Here is a 19,610-nt window from a genome sequence, read left to right on the forward strand (position 1 = left end):
ATGGATATGAATATTCTCAGATGCCAAGCCCCTAGTTGGAGGCCTGAGGTTCTCCTGGACGCAGCCACTGGCTGCATCTGGGAGGTGTTCTGGTGCCTCAGAAGGCCTCCCAGGTAAAACTGGAGGGCACTTCCTGTTTTCCTCATATGACTGGAAGGCACTCTAGCTTGCCGTCACGTCCCCGTCCCCCCGCAAGATCTCATTATCCACAGAGGGTCTTTGAACAGATCCCCTGCAGATACATCACGGCAAAGTACAGGTCATCCAGAAATTGAGGGTGAGATCAGAGTTTGAGAGTTTATATGGGGTTCAGTGGGTTTTACTTCTTAGTAGACATAGGATTGTTCTGTAAGTCCTCCCAAATATGACTTGGAGCTTTTTCTGAACTTAGCTTATGTGGTAGAAGGATGTGTTTAAAATAGAAGTGATTAACCTAAGGTGATGTTGTGTTTTAAAGGTCAAACATTAGACATATTCATAGGAATAAGTTTTTAATAATAATAATACAGGTATTTCTATACCGCCTTTCTTGGTCCTCAGATTTCCCCTTAGACTTTATTCAAGGCGGTTTACATAGGCAGGCAAATTTAAATCCCCGTAGGGATTTTTGCAATTTGAAAGAAGGTTTCTATCTTTCAAGAAACCACAACATTCAGATGTTTCTTTCTTGATCTGGTTGCACCTTCTGGCCTCCATCCTCCCATGCTCAGAGCAGATGGAATAGCTCGGCTCAGCTTGTCAGCTGCTTCAAGGTTGCATGGTGCCGGTGGCCTCGAACTGACGACTTTTGGATGTTATCTTCAGGCAAATGGAGGCTCAACCCTCTAGACCAGACTTCCTGCCCCCTAGACCAGACCTCCTGCCCCAGGAGGATTTTATTTGATCTTATTTGATTTTATTTGATCAGGTTTGCATAGAAGAGATTTGGTATTGGAAGTGTTTCTCTAGCATTTAAAGAACTAAATTTAGGATTAAACTATGGGTAGTATGAATCCACAGTGATTTAAGATGAAAGAATTTTCCCCCTTAAACAACTGTCCTTAAAATGTTTTTTTTTTTTTAAATGTTTAATCTGTGAGCCTAATTTTTGATAGCAGGCTTGTGATCTTGTTGCAGGAACCTCCAAAGGAAGACCTAACAGTGTCAGAGAAGTTCCAGCTTGTTCTGGATGTGGCACAAAAAGCACAGGTATAGTATCCCTGGCAACTCTAGCTAAAAGTCCAAAAAATTTGAGAACTACTGTCAGCCTAAGTAGATACGTAGTACTTGACCGGATGGACTAGTGGTCTGACTCAAAGTTAAGATTGATTCATACATACCCTCGTGGATGTTTTTTCTGTTGCAAAAGAGGGAACTGAACACGAGAAATGTGAGATTGGATTTTTTTTTAAACTTGAATCATAAAGTTAAGACTTAACTTTCAAAGGTCTCGTGCAAATGTCATGTTTCTAATCAGGAGTGTGCCTCAGATTCTCAACTTTCATCCATTCCCCCAACCCACAGGTAGATTTATGCTATCTTCTTATGGTTTACTTTAATTATAGTGTATTATCATATAAATTATGGTGTATTTTCACCAGTGACTTCCAGTTGCATCCAGGAGGTCATAGGAGGCCCTCCAACTGCAGATTTCATTATTTGTAGAATTTTAATATCCATGGGGGGTCCTGGAATGAATCCCCCATAGATACGGAGGGCCCACGGTGGTCACTTGTCCCTGGCATGATGCTGATTGCTGCAATATTCTGTTTTCTACTATTTTAACTTTTGGGAGTAAAGGAAAAGGTTTAAAATACCAACCATTTAAGGTGAGGTAGCAGTTTTATACTCCCAGTTATCAGTAGCATAACAGGTCATAAATGGGAAGGTGCAGAAAAGAGTAGTAGTCTGAATGTATTACTATTTAAGTGTAATTGGAAAATTCATGATTGAAATAAAGATTCCTTTTGTCCTCTGTGGAGATCAAGACAGACCACAACTGAAAATTTGTTGTAAATCTGGCACTCCACAGTTAGGAGCCTATCTGCAATTGTGCTTAGATTCCATCTAGTCAATATCTATCTTTCCAATCTGATATTATCTACTTTTCTCAATTGCAGAACTTGTTTGGCAAAATGTCAGACATACTGGAAAAAATTAAAAAGTAAGTTTATGTGTTTTTTTCACTTCCTGAAACAGCACAATTTCAGTAGATTTGAATTGCAAGAGAATTAAACGTTACGATGTCTAACTTGTCTCTGTGGCTCTTTCCCCTCCCCCTCACCACAGCTTGTTTATGTGGGTCCAGCCTGAAGTCACGCAAAAACTGTACATAGCTTTATGGGCGGCTTTCATTGCATCCTGCTGCATTCCATACCGGATTATCGGACTTGCAATGGGTAAAAATGATTACGATTTCATCTGGTGCACCAATTCCTTTGTTCAGTTTTAGAAATCCCTGTCTTGCTTGATGAGATGTGGTTTTTTTATTGTAGGTCAAAAGTCTTCCTTAGAAATACTTGAACCACAATAGGATTTGGTTGGATATGGATGCTGTGGTAGCACCTTCATAGCCCTAAATTCAGCGACATACTTTTCTGTATGAGTTCCCTGAATTCTAAGTTCCATTAGTTCTAATGTTTAATAAAGTGATAAATGATCCGATGTGGCCATAAGCCATAAAAACATAAGAACAGCCCCACTGGATCAGGGCATAGGCCCATCTAGTCCAGCTTCCTATATCTCACAGTGGCCCACCAAATGCCCCAGGGAGCCCACCAGATAACAAGAGACCTGCAAGGCTTCCTGGGAATTGTAGTTAAGAACATAAGAACACCCCCACTGGATCAGGCCATAGGCCCATCTAGTCCAGCTTCCTGTATCTCACAGCGACCCACCAAATGCCCCAGGGAGCCCACCAGATAACAAGAGACCTGCAAGGCTTCCTGGGAATTGTAGTTAAGAACATAAGAACAGCCCCACTGGAGCAGGCCAAAGGCCCATCTAGTCCAGCTTCCTGTATCTCACAGCGGCCCACCAAATGCCCCAGGGAGCACACCAGATAACAAGAGACCTGCAAGGCTTCCTGGGAATTGTAGTTAAGAACGTAAGAACAGTCCCACTGGATCAGGCCAAAGGCCCATCTAGTCCAGCTTCCTGTATCTCACAGCAGCCCACCAAATGCCTCAGGGAGCACACCAGATAACAAGAGACCTGCATCCTGGTGCCCTCCCTTGCATCTGGCACTCTGACATAGCCCATTTCTAAAATCAGGAGGTTGTGCATACACATCATGCCATATTGAGTGTCCCCTTTAATGGGACCAAAAGGAGGCATATGTTATGCATAGCATTTATTATCTATCTAGAACAACACCCCACTGTTTAAAAATGACTTTCATGGAGCAGAGTCCTGCATTCTCTCTAGCACTAGATGTATTCCCAGGTGTATTGTTTGTTGAAAAGGAGAAGGCAGTAGGACAGCTCATGCTTGGTATGCTGCATATGCCCCTGGTGGCCCTTCCTGTGTTTTCTCCTGGGTGCCTCTGTCCTGGATCTCACAAAATCTCATATGAGATTTGGGCATCACCATCTTGAATCTTGCAAAACCCAAGATGGTGGTACCCAGTTGAACTGGGAAGAAGGGCTGTGGGTATGACATGACCCAGGTCCATTTAGGCACCACTTGTGCAGACAATACCAAGCTAGATGGACCAAGGCTATGACTTGGTAGAACACAGCTTTCTCCCTGTCTCATATCAAAGGTGTTGTCAACCCCCCCCCAAATGGCTCTCCCCCTCATAAGTTACCACCTTGCCACTTCTCCCCTGCAGATTGCCTCCTTCTTCAACTCTTTTGAAGGTGTTTGGCAATGTAGATTCTCAGACTTGTGCCTGTTGCTGTATATACCATATTGTTTTGGGAATAGCATGAGGTTAAATTGGGTTTGAATGATAAAGTCCCTTGGGTACTGAGAAGCACACCAGCAAAAATTTTTAAGTTTACAATGTTTTATAACACAGTTCTTATTAAATTGACAGTGTGCCGACACCTGTTTTGTCTCTCCCACTATGTAGGTCTTTATGCAGGAATCAAATTCTTTCTTATCGATTTTGTCTTCAAACGATGCCCAAGGCTGCGAGCGAAGTACGACACTCCTTATATCATCTGGATAAATTTGCCTACAGATCCTCAGCTCAAAGAAAGGGCCAATGCTACGGTATCAAGACGGGTAAGTAGTGTTATCTCTTTTTTTTTGTTATTGTTATGGAACTGCTCAGTATCTATGTGGCTCCAGTGACTAGAGCACATAGCGGGAGGGCTAGCTGTTAGAGTTTTGGATCCTATATATGCATTCAAATAGGATATGATGCCTTAAAATAGAAACCCAAATGTCAGTATCCAACAATGCTCTTAAAAAAATAATCTGTCTTGTAACCAAGGAGACTGTTCGGCAGGTTTTCATTTCTGAATTTGGTATTTTTAAGAACTGCGTATTACAAAACACTTTTCTTGGAAAGAATTAATACAATGGGATCCTGGTATCCACGGATTTGACTCACCATGGATGCTAGTGGATTACGGGGTAGGGTTTAAAGGTGCTTTAAAAGAAAGCACCACAGGAAAAAAGACCAAATTTGGGTTCCCTACCTTTTTGCTGTCAGAACATGAGGTGCATTCTAGGGCAAGGCTGGGAGAAGAAAAGGACCTCTGCATGACCTGGGAGTGGGTTTTTCAGGGCTAAAAATAGAGGCTTGGAAACGGTGCAGTTTGACTGCGAAAAGGTAGGAAACCTCATTTTGGTGCTTTTTTGTGTGTGTGTTTAAAGGGATTTAAAATCAGACCCCGGTACCCACAGATTCTGTATCTGTCCGGGGGTACCAAAACAGAACCCCAACCGTAAGCATATTCAAACATGTTCTTTTTAAAAACTTGAGTCCACAGATTAACGGGCAGAGATAGATATTATGGACACATACATAAGCAAGACGCTAGGTAGCCCGGCTGGGTCACTATGGCTTGTACCACTGCTGCTGTGTGTAGCAACACAACCTTATGGCTATCTTGTGCTGGGTTGAGAAACACTGCTACTCTGCCAATTTCAGGCTTGTCGTGGTTATTAATGAAAATGAGCAGTCACTCATTCGCAACCTTTTTTTCCCCACTATCGACCCTTAGGAGCTCTTCTGAAGTTTCAGCTGCCCCCTCCCTCAAGTATACAACATGAACAGATAAACATAAAACCATTTATTGTTGAACACCAGTCTGTGACCCCCTTCAGACATACCAAGGCTCCCCAGGGGGCCACATGGCTCCCATCTAAATTTAAAAAGATATCCATTAGAAACTTCCATTAGAAACTTACCTGTGCTCTGGGTGGGGTTTTCCAGATAATCCAAAATGTTCAGCTGTATAATGTGGTAAGTGCCACAACTTCACAACTCTTCTAAAGGCATAGAGATCATTTTGCTCCTCTGTTGGGCCAGGAGCTCATTCAGTTGAGAGAGTGTGTAGAATTGGATCATATTAGAATGTAGGTATCAGATGGCATATTTGAAAGCGTTGTAGGTTCAAAAGCACCCTGCAGGGGGAAAAATCTCTAAGTTGAAGAGAAGCCTATACTTCAACACTCTTTCCTGAGGCACAAACCTTCTACATTCAGCAGACATCCAAGTGTACAGTTTCTCTCATGTATTTTGATGTGGTACAGTCCTGGAAGGGATTTTTTCCCCCTCTGAATGTTTGAATTGGCTTCAAGACATTTAAGAATTGAACTATAAATGTATGTTTGCTTTTTTTTTGTTGGCTGTCAAGGGGATCAATGAAGAACTCTTGGTATGCATTATAGAACAGTATACTTATCCAGTAGTTTCCCAGCTGACACCAAATTATAAACAAAGTGCAAAATTGTTATCCATGATAAGGTATTCTTTTTTTTCCTTTCACAATTCACACTCTTAAAAAATTTAAAAGGGTACATTTATTTGTCCAGGACAGCAGACTTGATTGCCAGCTATCTTAACTATCTTATAGTAACTAGAAAAGAACTCTAGATCAGTGGTTCTCAAACTTTTTAGCATCGGGACCCACTTTTTAGAATGACAATCTGTCGGGACCCACTGGAAGTGATGTCGTGGCTGGAAGTTACATTATCAAGCAAGAAAATTTTTAACACCCTGTATGACAAAATCAAATGAAATCAATTAAGTAAATAAGGGCGCAATCCTAACCCCTTATGTCAGTGCTTTCCAGCACTGGCATAGCGGTGCCAATGGGACATGTGCTGCATCCTGCAGTTGGGTGTCACTCACGGAGGCCTCCTCAAAGTAAGGGAATGTTTGTTCCCTTACCTCAGAGCTGCATTGCCCTTATGTCGGTGCTTGAAAGCACCGACATAAGGGGTTAGGATTGCGCTCTAAGTAAATTAAAAGTTTACAAAAAGTATAGGTTTAAAAATTTATTTAAAATAAAGAAGAACCTTCTCCAAGTAGTTGCTGATCTGTTTTCAAAAAATTCCCCAAATATCCCAAAGGCTGCAATTTTACCCACACTTACCAGGGAGTAAGCTCCACTGACTATCATTGTTGAAAGCATAGACATAGTAGCCTGTTAAAAGCAAGGATCTGTAACATTTTCCCAAATCTAGTCCCATACCATACTAGTATGAAGTCTAATATTTTAAAAATAAAATACACATTGAAATGAGTGGGGACCCACCTGAAATTGACTCACGACCCAGCTAGTGGGCTCCAACCTGCAGTTTGAGAAACACTGCTCTAGATAGGACAACTAGAAACATCATTAACTTTTGGAAACCGGGTCAGGTGCAGGAAATTGGGAGTCTAGTCAACCGAATGCGATTTTAATGAATTGAAGAGGTGTGCTCTAACCACTGGGGCATGACTTTGTTGTTTTCAAAGACTTCAGTCATTGTGTGTAGTCTCTTGGAATGTGGGTCAGATCCTGCAGGTTCACTCAAGTCATGTTTTTTATTCTGTATATGATGCAGTTAAATAGACCTTTTTTCTTTTGTCACTGTCATATTTGTGTTTGTTTGTTTTTTCTTTTTCCTGCTAGCTGTCAGGGCATGAAAAGGTATGGATCTTAGAGTGGAACACTTTTCTTTGAATTTGATCATTTGTATTCATAATTAGCCGATCCTTTTCCCCCTTCTGTGTGTGAGTGTGTTGTGTGAGCTTGTGCATTTAGTTAACCTTTTTTTTTTTTTTTTAAAGTTTCTGTGTGTATATATAAAATCACTTTGGTTTTTTATGTCTCTTAGAGCCACATAATATGTGGCGTTTCTGAATATAGTATATTAACTGATGGTGCTTTTGCTTAGCAGATTAATAGTGAATTGTGTGCAGTGCTATTTCTACATCTAGTTAAGTCTTTGTGATGAAGAAATGGTATTTCCTTATAGATGATTTCTGGAAAATGCTTTGCACGTAACAGTTCTGCACAGGTGTGGAAAAGGCCTTGATCCAGTGGTTCCAACATTTAGGAACCCATGGACTACTGAGGCAAAAAGTGGTATCATTGTGGACCATTTGCAACCCCCCCCCCTCCGCACCCTGCACAGAAAAAAAACAATTTGGTAATCCGTGGGGGAGTACTCAGTGAGATGCTGGAAGTACCAGCTGTGGTTGTGGGCAGTCAATTCTCTGCCCTCTCTGGAGGTCTGTGGGGAAGTATCTCGCTGACCAAGTGCTCATGCTTGGACTACCATAGAGGGCAGAGAACAGACTGAACAGCCATGGTCCATTCGCTGCCCTCTCTGGTGCTCTGTGATGGAGCGCTTGCTCAGCAAGACACTGGAAGTGATTGAAGGCAATTTTTTTAATTCCTGAGACCTCGTGGACCACTTCTCGGGGTCTTGCAGACCACGGGTTGAGAACCACTGATCTAAAGCCTCTAATATTTCAAAAAGACTAACCGTATGCTCAACTGTCCTCCCTGTTACTGTTGGTGCCTTCCTGAATGTGTTGGCCATGTCCTTGTCCTCTTCTGAAATTAAATGAAACTTAAAAAAAAAAAATAGCTGGTCACACAGAGACAAAGTTGAGCACGTTCTGTTCTATTCTGATTATTTAAAGCATGTGTGTCCTGCCCTTCAGCCAGCAAGGCTCCCTGAGCAGCTTACATAAAACTAAAAATGGGAAATCATTGCCGTGCGTGAAGGGCAGGACTGTTCATGGTCTGTGGGCACTGGGAGTGGGGGAAGGGCGCAGGTCAAGCTTAAAAAGGCAGCAGTAGGTGATGGTGGTTTTTCATCTTGCTGACATTGCATTCTTGCACAGAGGCATCCCCCAGTATCTGTGGATCTGGTTATCCGCGTTTCCTCCCGCACCCCATTATCTTTGTTAAGGTGGATTACATTTTGTTTAGGTGGGTTACATTACATTTGCACCGAGTGATGAGGTGTGCGTCTTGTACAAATGGCATAAGCCAAAAACTTATAGTTGGATGAGCAGGAATGCAGCCTAGAAGAGAGACTAAGAGTAGCAGAAAACAGGAAGTGAACATTTGCTCTTAAGTCTCTCTTTTAAGCTGCATGCAGCTTGCCTGGCTATAAGCTTTTTGCTAATAGCATTTGTTCAAGCAAGACACCTTATCACTTTGGGGGAACGTAATCAACATAAACAAAGGTAATGGGATGTGGGGGAGGTGGGGAAATAAGTGTTCCCCCTTAACCATGGTTTCAGGTATCTTCAGGGAGGGAAAGGAATGTGTCCCCTGTGGATACCAGGGGATTCCTGTAATTTAAATCTTAAGGAAAATGTGTTTAGTAGGGAATTATTGCACACAGGGTTTCTGTTCTTTGAAATGGCAAATGGTATGGAAGTTGTTGGAATACAGTTGCTTAGAACCAATGTGAGTAAAATGCAACTGAACATTCAGATAGTGGTCTGAAGTTACATGGTGCTTTTGGCATGGTTAAGGCTCAGCAGTATCTCAGCCTGGTCAGTGCTTGAGTGGCAAACTGCCTTGGAATTCCATGCTGTTCTGAGCTTCTCAAAAGAAGGGCAAGAGGCAAGTGTAATGGATTTTGCTGCCTATTTTCCATAGCGCACAAAGCCCTGTTAGTATGAAACGTAATGCACAGATCCAATTTTGTGCTTTCCTGAGCTTGGTGGGGAAAATAGTCCTATGGAAGAAAGCGAGGGCTAGTAGATGCTCTGGTGGAGATCTGAAGATACCTCTGTGCACATGCAAAGTACTTTGGTCTAAAAAGAGGGAGATTGCTGACTTCCCTTCCAGCAGCAGTCCTTTGGGCTCCTTAGGGTGCTCCTTTGGAAGCCCCCAATCTTTGGAGAGGGCTATCATTGGAAGGGGGACTGAGAAGCCAATGCTTCAGCCAAAGCTTACAATACATAGAATAATTGTATGACATAGCCGTGCTGAGATTGTATGCTTCAGTGTATGTTGGTGGGGGTTGCTTTGTTGAACTTAGCCATTTGTAAACTACCTGCATGTTGAAAATTAGAGTGTCCGGAAGAGAGCCGGGCTTGGAACCTCTGTCCTAGCTCATTAAGTGCAGAGCACTATAAGACTTTTCTGCTTCTAATATTATATATAGTATAATGTACACATATAATAAAATGTCCTTTAATGAACAAAGCAGCACAGTAATAGAATAATTAAACAAAATATCAAATATAAAAGAAAGAAATTATACACGCATTGCCCTCCTTATCTGCGGATTTGAAAATCTGTGGATTCCAAGCCCATTGGCTGGAGGACTTTAGAGACTCCTGGATGTGACCAAAAATGCTTCCCAGCACTTCAGAAGGCCTTCCAGATGCTTCTCTACAGATTTCACTCTCCTCTGAATTTGGTAGTTGGTCCTGGAATGGATCCCTGGAGATATCGAGGGCCCACTGTACTTGCATCAACTAGCAGACAGTATGTTAAAAAAAAAATTGTGCTAACAGAACTGTGCCATGTTATGATTCTATATATGTAGGCTAGCTTTAATGCTCAGCCATGCGTTGCGATACCACTGCGAAACATGGCAACTCTGTGTAGTGTTAGTGAAGCCTGCAGCTTGATTGTGCCTGAATGTCCAGCCGTTAAGGCCCGTTCTGAAGAACAAATGCAGGATGTTTTCCTGGGGAGGGGGGCACAGAACGTTAACAAGCGCTCATGCGTTCCTGCATGTGTTGCTCAGCACTAACAGTCCAGTTCTGTTCCTTCCCAGCTTCAAACTACAGCTTCGCGAAGCTGCGTAGGTGCGAGTGCCCCAACCGGAGTCAGCCGGGATGAAGACAGCAGCCGTTTCCATGGCACCAAAAAAGGCAACTTCCATGAAGTATTTAACCTCTCTGAGAACGAGCGCCCTCTGGCAGGTATGGCTGTTGGCGATAAATAGAACAGTGTGTTTTTAAAAAATTGTGCACAAGAGCAGCACTACTGAGAAATGAACTATGCTGTAATTTTATATGCTGGCAGGTTCTCTGAGCAAGAGGTCAAATTAACCTTTTATCTGATATCCATCAAATTCTCTGAGTAAACCTGATGCGCGTCGCCTTTTGTGGCAGCATGAATCTGAGAGGGTAGAAAAGGTGCATAATCTTAACTTAAGGGCGTAACTTAACCCTGTGTTTGAAACAAATGCTTGAGCATTCAGAAACGCTTTGTGTGCACTTTAAGACTTCTAAACGCAAAAGGTCCAAGTTGCCCCTGTTGTTCCTGCAAATGAGAATTTTCTTATTTCTAGAAGTGTTGCCTTCCGGTTTGACAAGCTATACCTTGATGTCTTGGGTCTTATATGAAGTAGAATGTCAGTGTTTTATTTTGTTCTGGTTTTCTTGGCAGTGTGTGAAAATGGCTGGCGCTGCTGTTTGATTAACAGGGACAGGAAGATGACCACAGACTACATTAGAAATGGAGTGCTTTATGTTACCGAAAAGTAAGTCTTTATACAAGGTACAGTGCACCGAGACCAGGGGGAAGGGGTAACTGGGAACACGTGTGTTGCTTTTGTAGCTTAATGGGTGAAGAAAGCTTGCAATTCTAAAACCAATACAGTGGACCCTCGGTATCCATGGGGGACCTGTTCCAGGACGCCCTACAGACACTGATTTCCGCAGATAATCAAATCCGTGGTCAACCCTCACAGGACCTCCCTAATGCAGTCGGAAGAGACTTCCGGTCACGTCTGGGAGGTCCTTGAAGCCCTCTATCCATGGGATCAGCACCCACATTGAGTCAAGTCCATGGGTGCCGAATCCATGCATAAGGAGGTCCTACTGCACTATATTATAGGAGGCTGCCTTACAGAGTCAGATCACTCATTTAACAGTATTTGCCTTCACTGACTGGCAGTAGCCTCTAGGCTTTTTTGGGGGGGGGGGTCTTTCTCAACCTTACCTGCTCAGAGCAACTGCTCTACCACTGAGCTCCATTCCCTGAGTGTAGTTGCACCAAATGCCAGCTGGTGGAAGAAGTTGGTTAGTGTCTTCCTCAGAAGTCAATACACACAAATGTCAGAAAAAATACATAGAGCTTTTTCAGAAAATAGACCTCCAACTCCCCCGAAGTGCAAACCCTTTGTTTTCAGAGGGTTCCCCTCCCCCTCATATGGTAAATACTGGATCGTGCGGCAAAAGGACAAATTTGTCTCTAAGGTTGTGCTATAGTCAACCCATGAAACAGTAACCACTTCAAAAAAGAAATATGAGAATTGGATGTCATGGGCCGGAAAAGAGGAACCAAAGTGCAGCTGTAACATCTGATCCATTGATTGGGTATCAGTGATCTAGAGACAGAAAGAGACGAACAGAGATTAGGTGAGCGAGGCCTTGGCAAAACAAAGATGAATGGAAGGAGCTGGATTTCTGCTCCCTTCAAAGAGATGAAGACTGCTTCAGAATCCGAGTGTTGTGGCTTGAATAGCATCTCTGGAATAACTCTCCCCAGCGCTTCTCTGTGCACTTAAGAAGCCTGTTCTAGAGCGGGGGAGGGGGGAGGTGTCAAACTCATTTAATACAGTGAGCCAAACATCATTCATGGTGCTTGCTGAGGGCTGGAAGTGATGTCATGAAGGAGGGAATGATGTCGTTAAACAGATGATGACCTGGCTTAAGCAGAGCAAAACATATAACCCAGTGAACACTTGAGCAGAGGGAGAGAAGGGGTTTCATGAGCACCAACATTCTTCAGAAGATTCCCAGAACCTTTCAGTCCTGTTTGCAGTTCTGATTGTGTTCTGTTTCTGCATCCACAGATACTAAAATCTGTGGATTCCATGCTGTGGATAAGGAGGGCGCACTGTATTCTACGAACAAGGCAGAACTTCAGTTTCTGTTCTGATGCTTTGTAAATTCTTTTGGGGGGGGTGAAACTTGAAAGCATTGTGGCATTGATAATTGGCAGCCCAATCCTATGCATGTCTACTCAGAAGTAAGTCCCATTAGAATCAATGGGGCTTATTCCCAGGAAAGTATGGATAGGATTGGGCTGTGGGTAAGGTCTGAAACATGGACTTTCCTTCTAAGGCTTTCCTGATGAAAGAAAGTTGTAGCTGTGGGTAGGGGATTATGGAAAGGGATTTAAAACGGTCTGCCTGTATTATGTGTATGTGCTGTATTGAAATGCTATGGTTTTGTTGTAGTGTGTGAAGTATTATGATAGTGTAGTTTACAGAATGCAAATGTTCAATTCTATAGTAAAACGTTTTATTTTAACATAACTTCAGAAGCTTTAATTTTTTTCATATACAAACTTGTAAAATTATTTCTAGTTTTAGAAAATCAAAATTTGAAATTTGGTGACAGGTTTTTAATAATTTGGTTGTCAAATGACTATATCATAAAACTTTCCTTCTTTTCAGTTACTTATGCTTTGAAAGCTCTAAATCTGGTTCATCTAAAAGAAATAAAGTTATAAAGCTAGCAGATATAACGGATATCCAAAAGGTATGTTCACGATGTTTGGGGTTGCTGTGTTGTTTAGCTAGACTGAATGGAAGTATTTTTCAATCTACTATTCAATAATAGTATAGTATAGTATAGTATAGTATACAATCTACTATTCTAATCTAATTATTCAACCTACTATTTTTTGGTCAAAGGTAGACCTTTCATGTGATAGGAGCACAAATGGGCATGTTCAAAGCCAAATGAAGTAAATTACTGAAGTAAATAAGCTGCAATCTTAGGCACACTTATGTGGAAAATAGTGGAAATGGGTCCTTTCTTAATGTGGATCCTTTGGGAGTTAAGTAAAGGGACATACAATCTAAGCAGAAGAAAAAGCAGCAAAGCTACTAGAAAAGAGACTGCCCTGAAAAGGGACAGTTACTTTCCCCTTACTAAATATAAGAGGAACATACATGTGATACCTCAGCATCCATGGGAGTTACCGGAACCCTATCCTGACTATTGAGGAGGAGGAGGAGATGGTGGTGGTGGTGAAGAATACTTATATACTGCTTTTCAAGAAAAAAATTTACAAAGTGGTTTACTGAGCAAATCAAATAACTAAATGGCTCCCTGTCCACTCTCCGGATGTGATACTGCTTTCCTAAATTCAGTGCTCTTCAACCCTGAACATTTCCACAGCTCCTTCTGTAGTGTCTACTTGTTCCGGCTCAGTATGTAAATATTGCCGTGTCTTTCTTTGTTTTTAGTACAAAGTGCTCTCTGTTCTCCCAGGATCTGGGATGGGTATTGCAGTATCAACACCATCTACGCAAAAAGTAAGTACACTGATAGGATGGCCTTGTCTGCATTGCAAAATTCCAGCACTATCTGTGTTGTAAAAGAGACTCAATTTTTTTATTTTGTATGTATTTATTACAGATACGGGGCAAAGATATGGGATAAACTTAGGTATGGGGGTTAGACAACATAACAGGATACTTGACCATTGGGTCACAAAATGCATTTTAAAACAAAGTTTAAACATCAAAATAAAATTAGCTATGAACTTATCCATATTAATCATCACCGCATATGACATTAAAATGCTCAACAATCTACTCAATCTATAATATTTATTCAATACTATCTATCCAATTGTAAAACAGCTGTTTTACGAGACTTAATTCTTATGGGTACAGAGGAATCTCCATATTTTGCTCATTCTTGTTTGTTGACTTTCTCTTTTATCTTTTTTTTTTTTAAGCCTTTTGTGTTTGGTGCCATGGTACACAGAGATGAAGCTTTTGAGACCATTTTCAGCCAGTACATGAAGATAACTTCTGCAGCATCCACCAGTGAAAGCTAGTATATCACCATTGCTGGTTCTCCTGCGAGACTTTAGTTTTTTTATTCATTTTACTCAACTCGGTAGTGGGGAAAAAAAAGTGGAACACCCTTCATTGATTCTGCAATAATTTTCTTCATTGCATAATCTTACGTTAGATAAGTGTGTTTTATATATGCCTTCATACTTTTTTTTGTTTTTTAAAGCTTTTGTAAAAAACGAAAAAGAAAAAAGACAGTGGAAAAAGTGCTATCATCACAATTAGCCTTGCACATTAAGCACTTTTAATGTTTATTTACTGGCATTCAAAAGCTTAGGAAGATACTTGGCTCCAACTGGCTTGAGGATAAACCAAGAGAGATGTCATGACCAGCCCTGAAATGCCGGGGTTGACAGTACATTCTGTAACTCTTCTGCACATTGACATGCTTTGGAAAAAGCCTTTATTTTACTAATCAGCATATAACTAATATTGATGAAAGTATGAATACAGCTAGTTATGCTTCAGGCACACGTTCTTATCTGTTGGAAAGGTACAGGAGTTAACCCTTTCTGGACAGGCCAGGACACTGCTTGTTTTTCCTGTGACTGGGTTCCCAGTGTGGCTGATCAATTGTTCATATTGGGGGGGATGGAAGTTTAACTTCTTTGACTGACCAATGTAAAAGAGATTAAATGCAAAAGGATTGGCACTTTTAACCACAGGGTATACCAGGTAGTTTATATTTCCATTGAGATTTCCCCTGAAATTATTAAGCGATTATTTACACACATTTAGGCGTGCGCTGGTGGGGGGGGGGCGAGATCATGAGGAATCAGTACACCTCAATGAGAATTGGCCTGTTTATTTTATTTTCTATCTCCCTGGTAAATCCCCTAATAGAGGCACTTTACTAATATGTAAGACAGAGCCACTATTTTTAATTGAAAGCAACATGTAATTTCCAATCTTGATGGTGTATCTGTTGTAAAAAAAATTCTCAGTTTTCTTGAATACAGATAGTTTGACCTAGAGCCCCCTTTACTTCTTTTCAAGCACTTGATGCATTGAGGTTTGCTTTATACAAGTTTTCACAGCTTGAATATTCCATGTAGTAAAAAAACTCACCCCATAAGTTCTGGTTTCCTTATCAAGATTGCACCAGAATGCCCATGTTTCTTTATCTCTCCTTCCACACTGTTGTTTTAGTAGCATGTTATGTATTTGCACAAATATGCCAATACTTTAACTTGCTGTCGCTGGTCATTTTAACCTTGAAGTCTTTGATCTTTGCTGTCTACTGTTGAACCGATTGCATGTGTGGAAGGCTTTAACCAAGAAACCTTTAAATTGGCTTCAGGACTTGAGGAACTAACTTCATCTTATCTGCTACGGTGGTGGCTTTGAGAGGTAGCTGTTTTAAGCAGAGCAGTGGTGTGTGTGTGTGGGGCGAGTGATTAACCCTTTTTCCACCTGCACTTTCCCCAGTCTGAATAGGCCATCTTAGCTACCCCAATTATTAGTGTACAAGTATAAACATGTGACTGTAACCTAAACAGAGGAGCTGTTAGATGGGTATTTGGAGAGGGGAGACAGTGGTCAGGCAATGTCTTGCCTTGCTGCTTCTCTGCTCCCAACTGTCCTAGCTTAACAATTGTAGTCAGCCCTCGGTATGTCGGGGGGGGGGATCTGTTCCTGGACCCCCCCGTGGATACCGAAACTTGTGGATAATGGAATCTGTGGGAAGGGCCTTAAGGATCTGCTGGACACAACCAGAAGATTCTTCCAGTTGCATCCAGGAGGTAAAGTGAGGCCCTCCAGATATGGACCAGTACCTGCTCTGCATCAAATCCATGAATCCCAAACCCTCAAGGGTGGACTGTAATCCTTTTTTTCTCCTAAGGCAGTGGTTCTCACACATTTAACACCAAGACCCACTTTTTAGAATGAGAATCTGCCAGGACCCACTGGAAGTGATGTCATGACCAGAAGTGACATCATCAAGCAGGAACATTTTTAACAATCCTAGGCTGCAATCTTACCCACACTTACCCAGGAGTAAGTCCCATTGACTATCATTGTTAAAAGAATATACGAGTAGTATATTCTTACATAGTAGTATATTCGTACATAGTAGCCTGTTAAAAGTACAAGTCTGTAACATTTCCCCAAATGCAGTCACATACCATGGTAGTATCAAGTCTAATATATTAAAAATAAAATATTGAAATGAATGGGGACCCACCTGAAATTGGCTCGTGACCCACAGTTTGAGAAACACAGCCTTAAGGCATGAAGGCTTTGTTTCATGCATTTGTGTAGAAAATGAGGCTAGATCCTCAGTTAAACTTGATTAACTGCTCTGATGTAAAAGGAGATCAGACACTTTCATAAAGAGGTAAAGTCCATCACCGGTTACAAGCCATGGTGCTGAAATGAATCTCTGAATGCCAGATGCAAGGGAATGGCAACAGTCCGTAGACACCTTGTTGTGTTCTCCAAAAGGCATCCCATGGGCCACTCTGAGATACAAAAAGCTGGACCAGATTAACCCTTGGCCTGATCCAACAAAGCTTCTATGTTCTTCTGTCATCATAGCAAAAAGAGCTTCTGTTGACTTTGGTCCCTGTTGGTACAAAACATGACTTTTCCACATGGTTTATGGTCTAGAAGGAAGCATGAATAAATTTGTGGAAAGGATAAGCTTGGAAGAGTTTTGTAGACAGAGTCCCATACAGTGAGAAAATAATTATCTTCCCCGATGAACTTGAGCACACTTGGGGCTTTATATCATAGTTTCAATCTGAAAGGTTGTTGGAGGGAGGCCTACCAACTTCCACTGCGTTACAGAAAAAAAAAATACTTTCCATTAATAGTAATATATAAGCTTCTCTAAACAGTGCAGTTGTATTTTTTTTTAAAAGATGACTGAGTCACATACTTTGAACAGGCAGGTTAAAGGTATTTCAGACTAATTATTCGACAGTAGTGGAATGCACTGGACTTTTCATGAATATTTTGTCAAGCACCAACGAAGCAAGTGAACGGATTGATAAATAAGCATTAAATTAGCTTAATGTTTTGAATAACCTAAATCAAGACCGTAGTCCATTGAGTTTGTCTTTAAAAAAAAAAAAATCCCTTGGGTGTTCATGAGCTTCTCTTTTTTGGAAAACAGATTATATTTTTTACAGAGTGGGCTGCTTTTCTTATTTTTGTATCATTTTCAAATGTAATTTTTACCTTCACTCTGATCACGAGAGTACTGGTTCTGGTGAAAATCGGGTAACGGCACATCTTACCTCCTCCTCCCCCTACTGGCCGACTAAAGTATTGTTCTAGAACGTGGAAATCCTTTCTGACACTGTTGTTATGACCGTACCACAACCACTCACGCTCTCAGAATGGGAGAAATCAGATAAAGATTCCAGAATGTATGTTGGTTTCTAATTTTTTCTCTACTTTGATATTACAAATACCGGTTTGTTCAAAATAATCTACACTTTTAACAATGCAAGCTTAAAAAAAAGTTAAAAAAACTACAATGCAGTGATGGTTCAGTCTAATATCAAGTAAATGAACTGGATTTTTTCAAGAGCAAATGTGTAATATAACAGGCAGTCATGTGTCTATGTTTGCAAAGTTCAACTTTACATTACGCAAAGAACCACGCCATGTTGTGTGATTTGCCATTCATTTACAATGCCCTTAAAACCACTTAGGTGTGCTTTGAATTACCTTTCTGCTTTCTCTTTCCTATACCCTGAGACGTTGAACATTTTGTTGGCCTATTCTGTATTCATGTAACTGCTCCAGAGTCTGGTCACAGTCCATCTCCTTACATGGAATTTTGCAGTATAGTCCTACTGAATTCAAGTTCAGTATTTGCTACTCAATGTGAAGTGTTACTTTCCAACATCATTTTGAAGCCATTCTTCATGTATTTGCTGTTTGTATATGTTTTTTTTATTTTTCTGATGACACCTGTGGTTTATCTTTGTATTTAATTGGATAACTTCTTTTATCGGAAGCGTAGTGGTCAAGTTTGAGATCCATTCGCAGAATAATGGATGATGAAAATTCGATCACATTTTACGTTGCTTGTTTGAATTGCTGGAAACGGAAGTTCTCGTACGTGTAAGTACGCTGTTATTTTTGCGAGATGAGATTTAACTATAGGTGAGTTTCTGTAGCTTTCTTGCACAAAAAAAATCCAGCAAACCGAACTCTTGATTTCTGTAGACCAAGCAAAGAAGTGGTGGAGAGATGGGAATGTAGACATCATGAACTCTTAAACAAACAAAACTGGTAGTTTATAATGACTTATGTACATTTTTGGCAGATGTTTTATTTCTGCTACTGATCGTTAAGATAGAATGGATGTGAAATAATTTTTATGTCTGAAGTTTGAGTCTATATTTTGAAGTTGTAAATAATCCATTAGCAGTGTAACTTTTGTTCAATGAGAGACTTGTACTGTATGAAAAAAATTGAACTGATACAATTTGCCCTGTACATTTTTTAAGAAAACCTTGTTTGTTTAAAAAAAAAAAGGGGGGGGGGTGACTTGGTATAAATTATAATTTTTATTTAAATAAAATAAACCCTAAAAATGCTTTGTGCTGCAATGTGTGACTTCATGGTTTCCTTGGTCTCCTTTAGGAGTGCTCATTAAGCTTTTTGAAACTTGCTTTGCCCCTGTACTTTTCTTAGTGGTCCCCTTTAGTCCATCATTTTTATGCCACAGGTGAATGTGGTGAGATTCTTGGGTGCTGCTGTGTGTGGGAATCTGTGGACTGAAATACGGATTCAGCATGGAAATGAAGATAGAAACATCTGACTCCCTAAAACTATCATTAGACGAAAACTACAGTGTAGTGGTTATCTACACAGGCGCTAGCCTTAGCTTAGTATGTTGACAATGAAGCAAAGCACACTTTGCACATGCGCAGAGCAAACTTGCGTGGCCTTGGCGACATACTGAGTCTGAAGCTCTGTAGCTAGCCTTGAAGATGTTGTAGAGAATCATATCTAGGAATGTGATTGTGGTTAGTCTCAGCTTCCTCTTGGAAAAGTCCCTATTACGCAGACAATGGACTCATGGCTTAGTATTGTAAACAAGATGAGAGAATGGAAAACCCCAGCCTGTTGTGTAATGTTTGGAGAAAGAATAAAAGGCAGAAAAGGCTGAATCTCGGAAGCGTAGCTTCTTCTTCTGCATCAAGCCTTCCTTCTGCCATCTAGCTGCTATACCTGTCTGTTGTATTCATTGCTCTAACTCTTTGCTGCCTCAAGATCTAACTTTCAAACCCTCAGAGTGCTTCTGCTTTTAAAACTCTCCATCAGGCCACAAGATATAGTCTTGTGTGTCTCCCACCAAGCACCAAGGCCCTCAAAAGCCTTGGGTGCTCCCCAGAGCAGCATCCTGCGCTGCTACACCA

The 19,610-nt window shown here is 41.1% G+C and overlaps 1 protein-coding gene across 3 annotated transcripts in view; it reads left to right on the forward strand.

Annotated features, from left to right (window-relative positions):
- GRAMD4 (GRAM domain containing 4) overlaps positions 1–18,784 on the forward strand; it is an 82,791-nt gene extending 64,007 nt beyond the window's left edge. For 2 of the 3 annotated variants that reach the window (XM_066633945.1, XM_066633943.1), the window contains exons 11-20: positions 1,117–1,188; positions 2,100–2,143; positions 2,269–2,378; positions 4,055–4,209; positions 7,056–7,073; positions 10,180–10,327; positions 10,797–10,890; positions 12,814–12,898; positions 13,612–13,680; positions 14,109–18,784. In XM_066633945.1, coding sequence (XP_066490042.1) covers positions 1,117–1,188; positions 2,100–2,143; positions 2,269–2,378; positions 4,055–4,209; positions 7,056–7,073; positions 10,180–10,327; positions 10,797–10,890; positions 12,814–12,898; positions 13,612–13,680; positions 14,109–14,210 — 897 coding nt within the window. In that variant the 3' untranslated portion in view covers positions 14,211–18,784. The remainder of the gene's footprint in view (positions 1–1,116; positions 1,189–2,099; positions 2,144–2,268; positions 2,379–4,054; positions 4,210–7,055; positions 7,074–10,179; positions 10,328–10,796; positions 10,891–12,813; positions 12,899–13,611; positions 13,681–14,108) is intronic. The other variant, XM_066633944.1, reaches the window with a different exon arrangement.
- The last annotated feature ends 826 nt before the right edge of the window (positions 18,785–19,610 follow it).

Source organism: Tiliqua scincoides, chromosome 7, assembly GCF_035046505.1.
Source record: "Tiliqua scincoides isolate rTilSci1 chromosome 7, rTilSci1.hap2, whole genome shotgun sequence".
NCBI classification, from domain to species: domain Eukaryota; kingdom Metazoa; phylum Chordata; class Lepidosauria; order Squamata; family Scincidae; genus Tiliqua; species Tiliqua scincoides.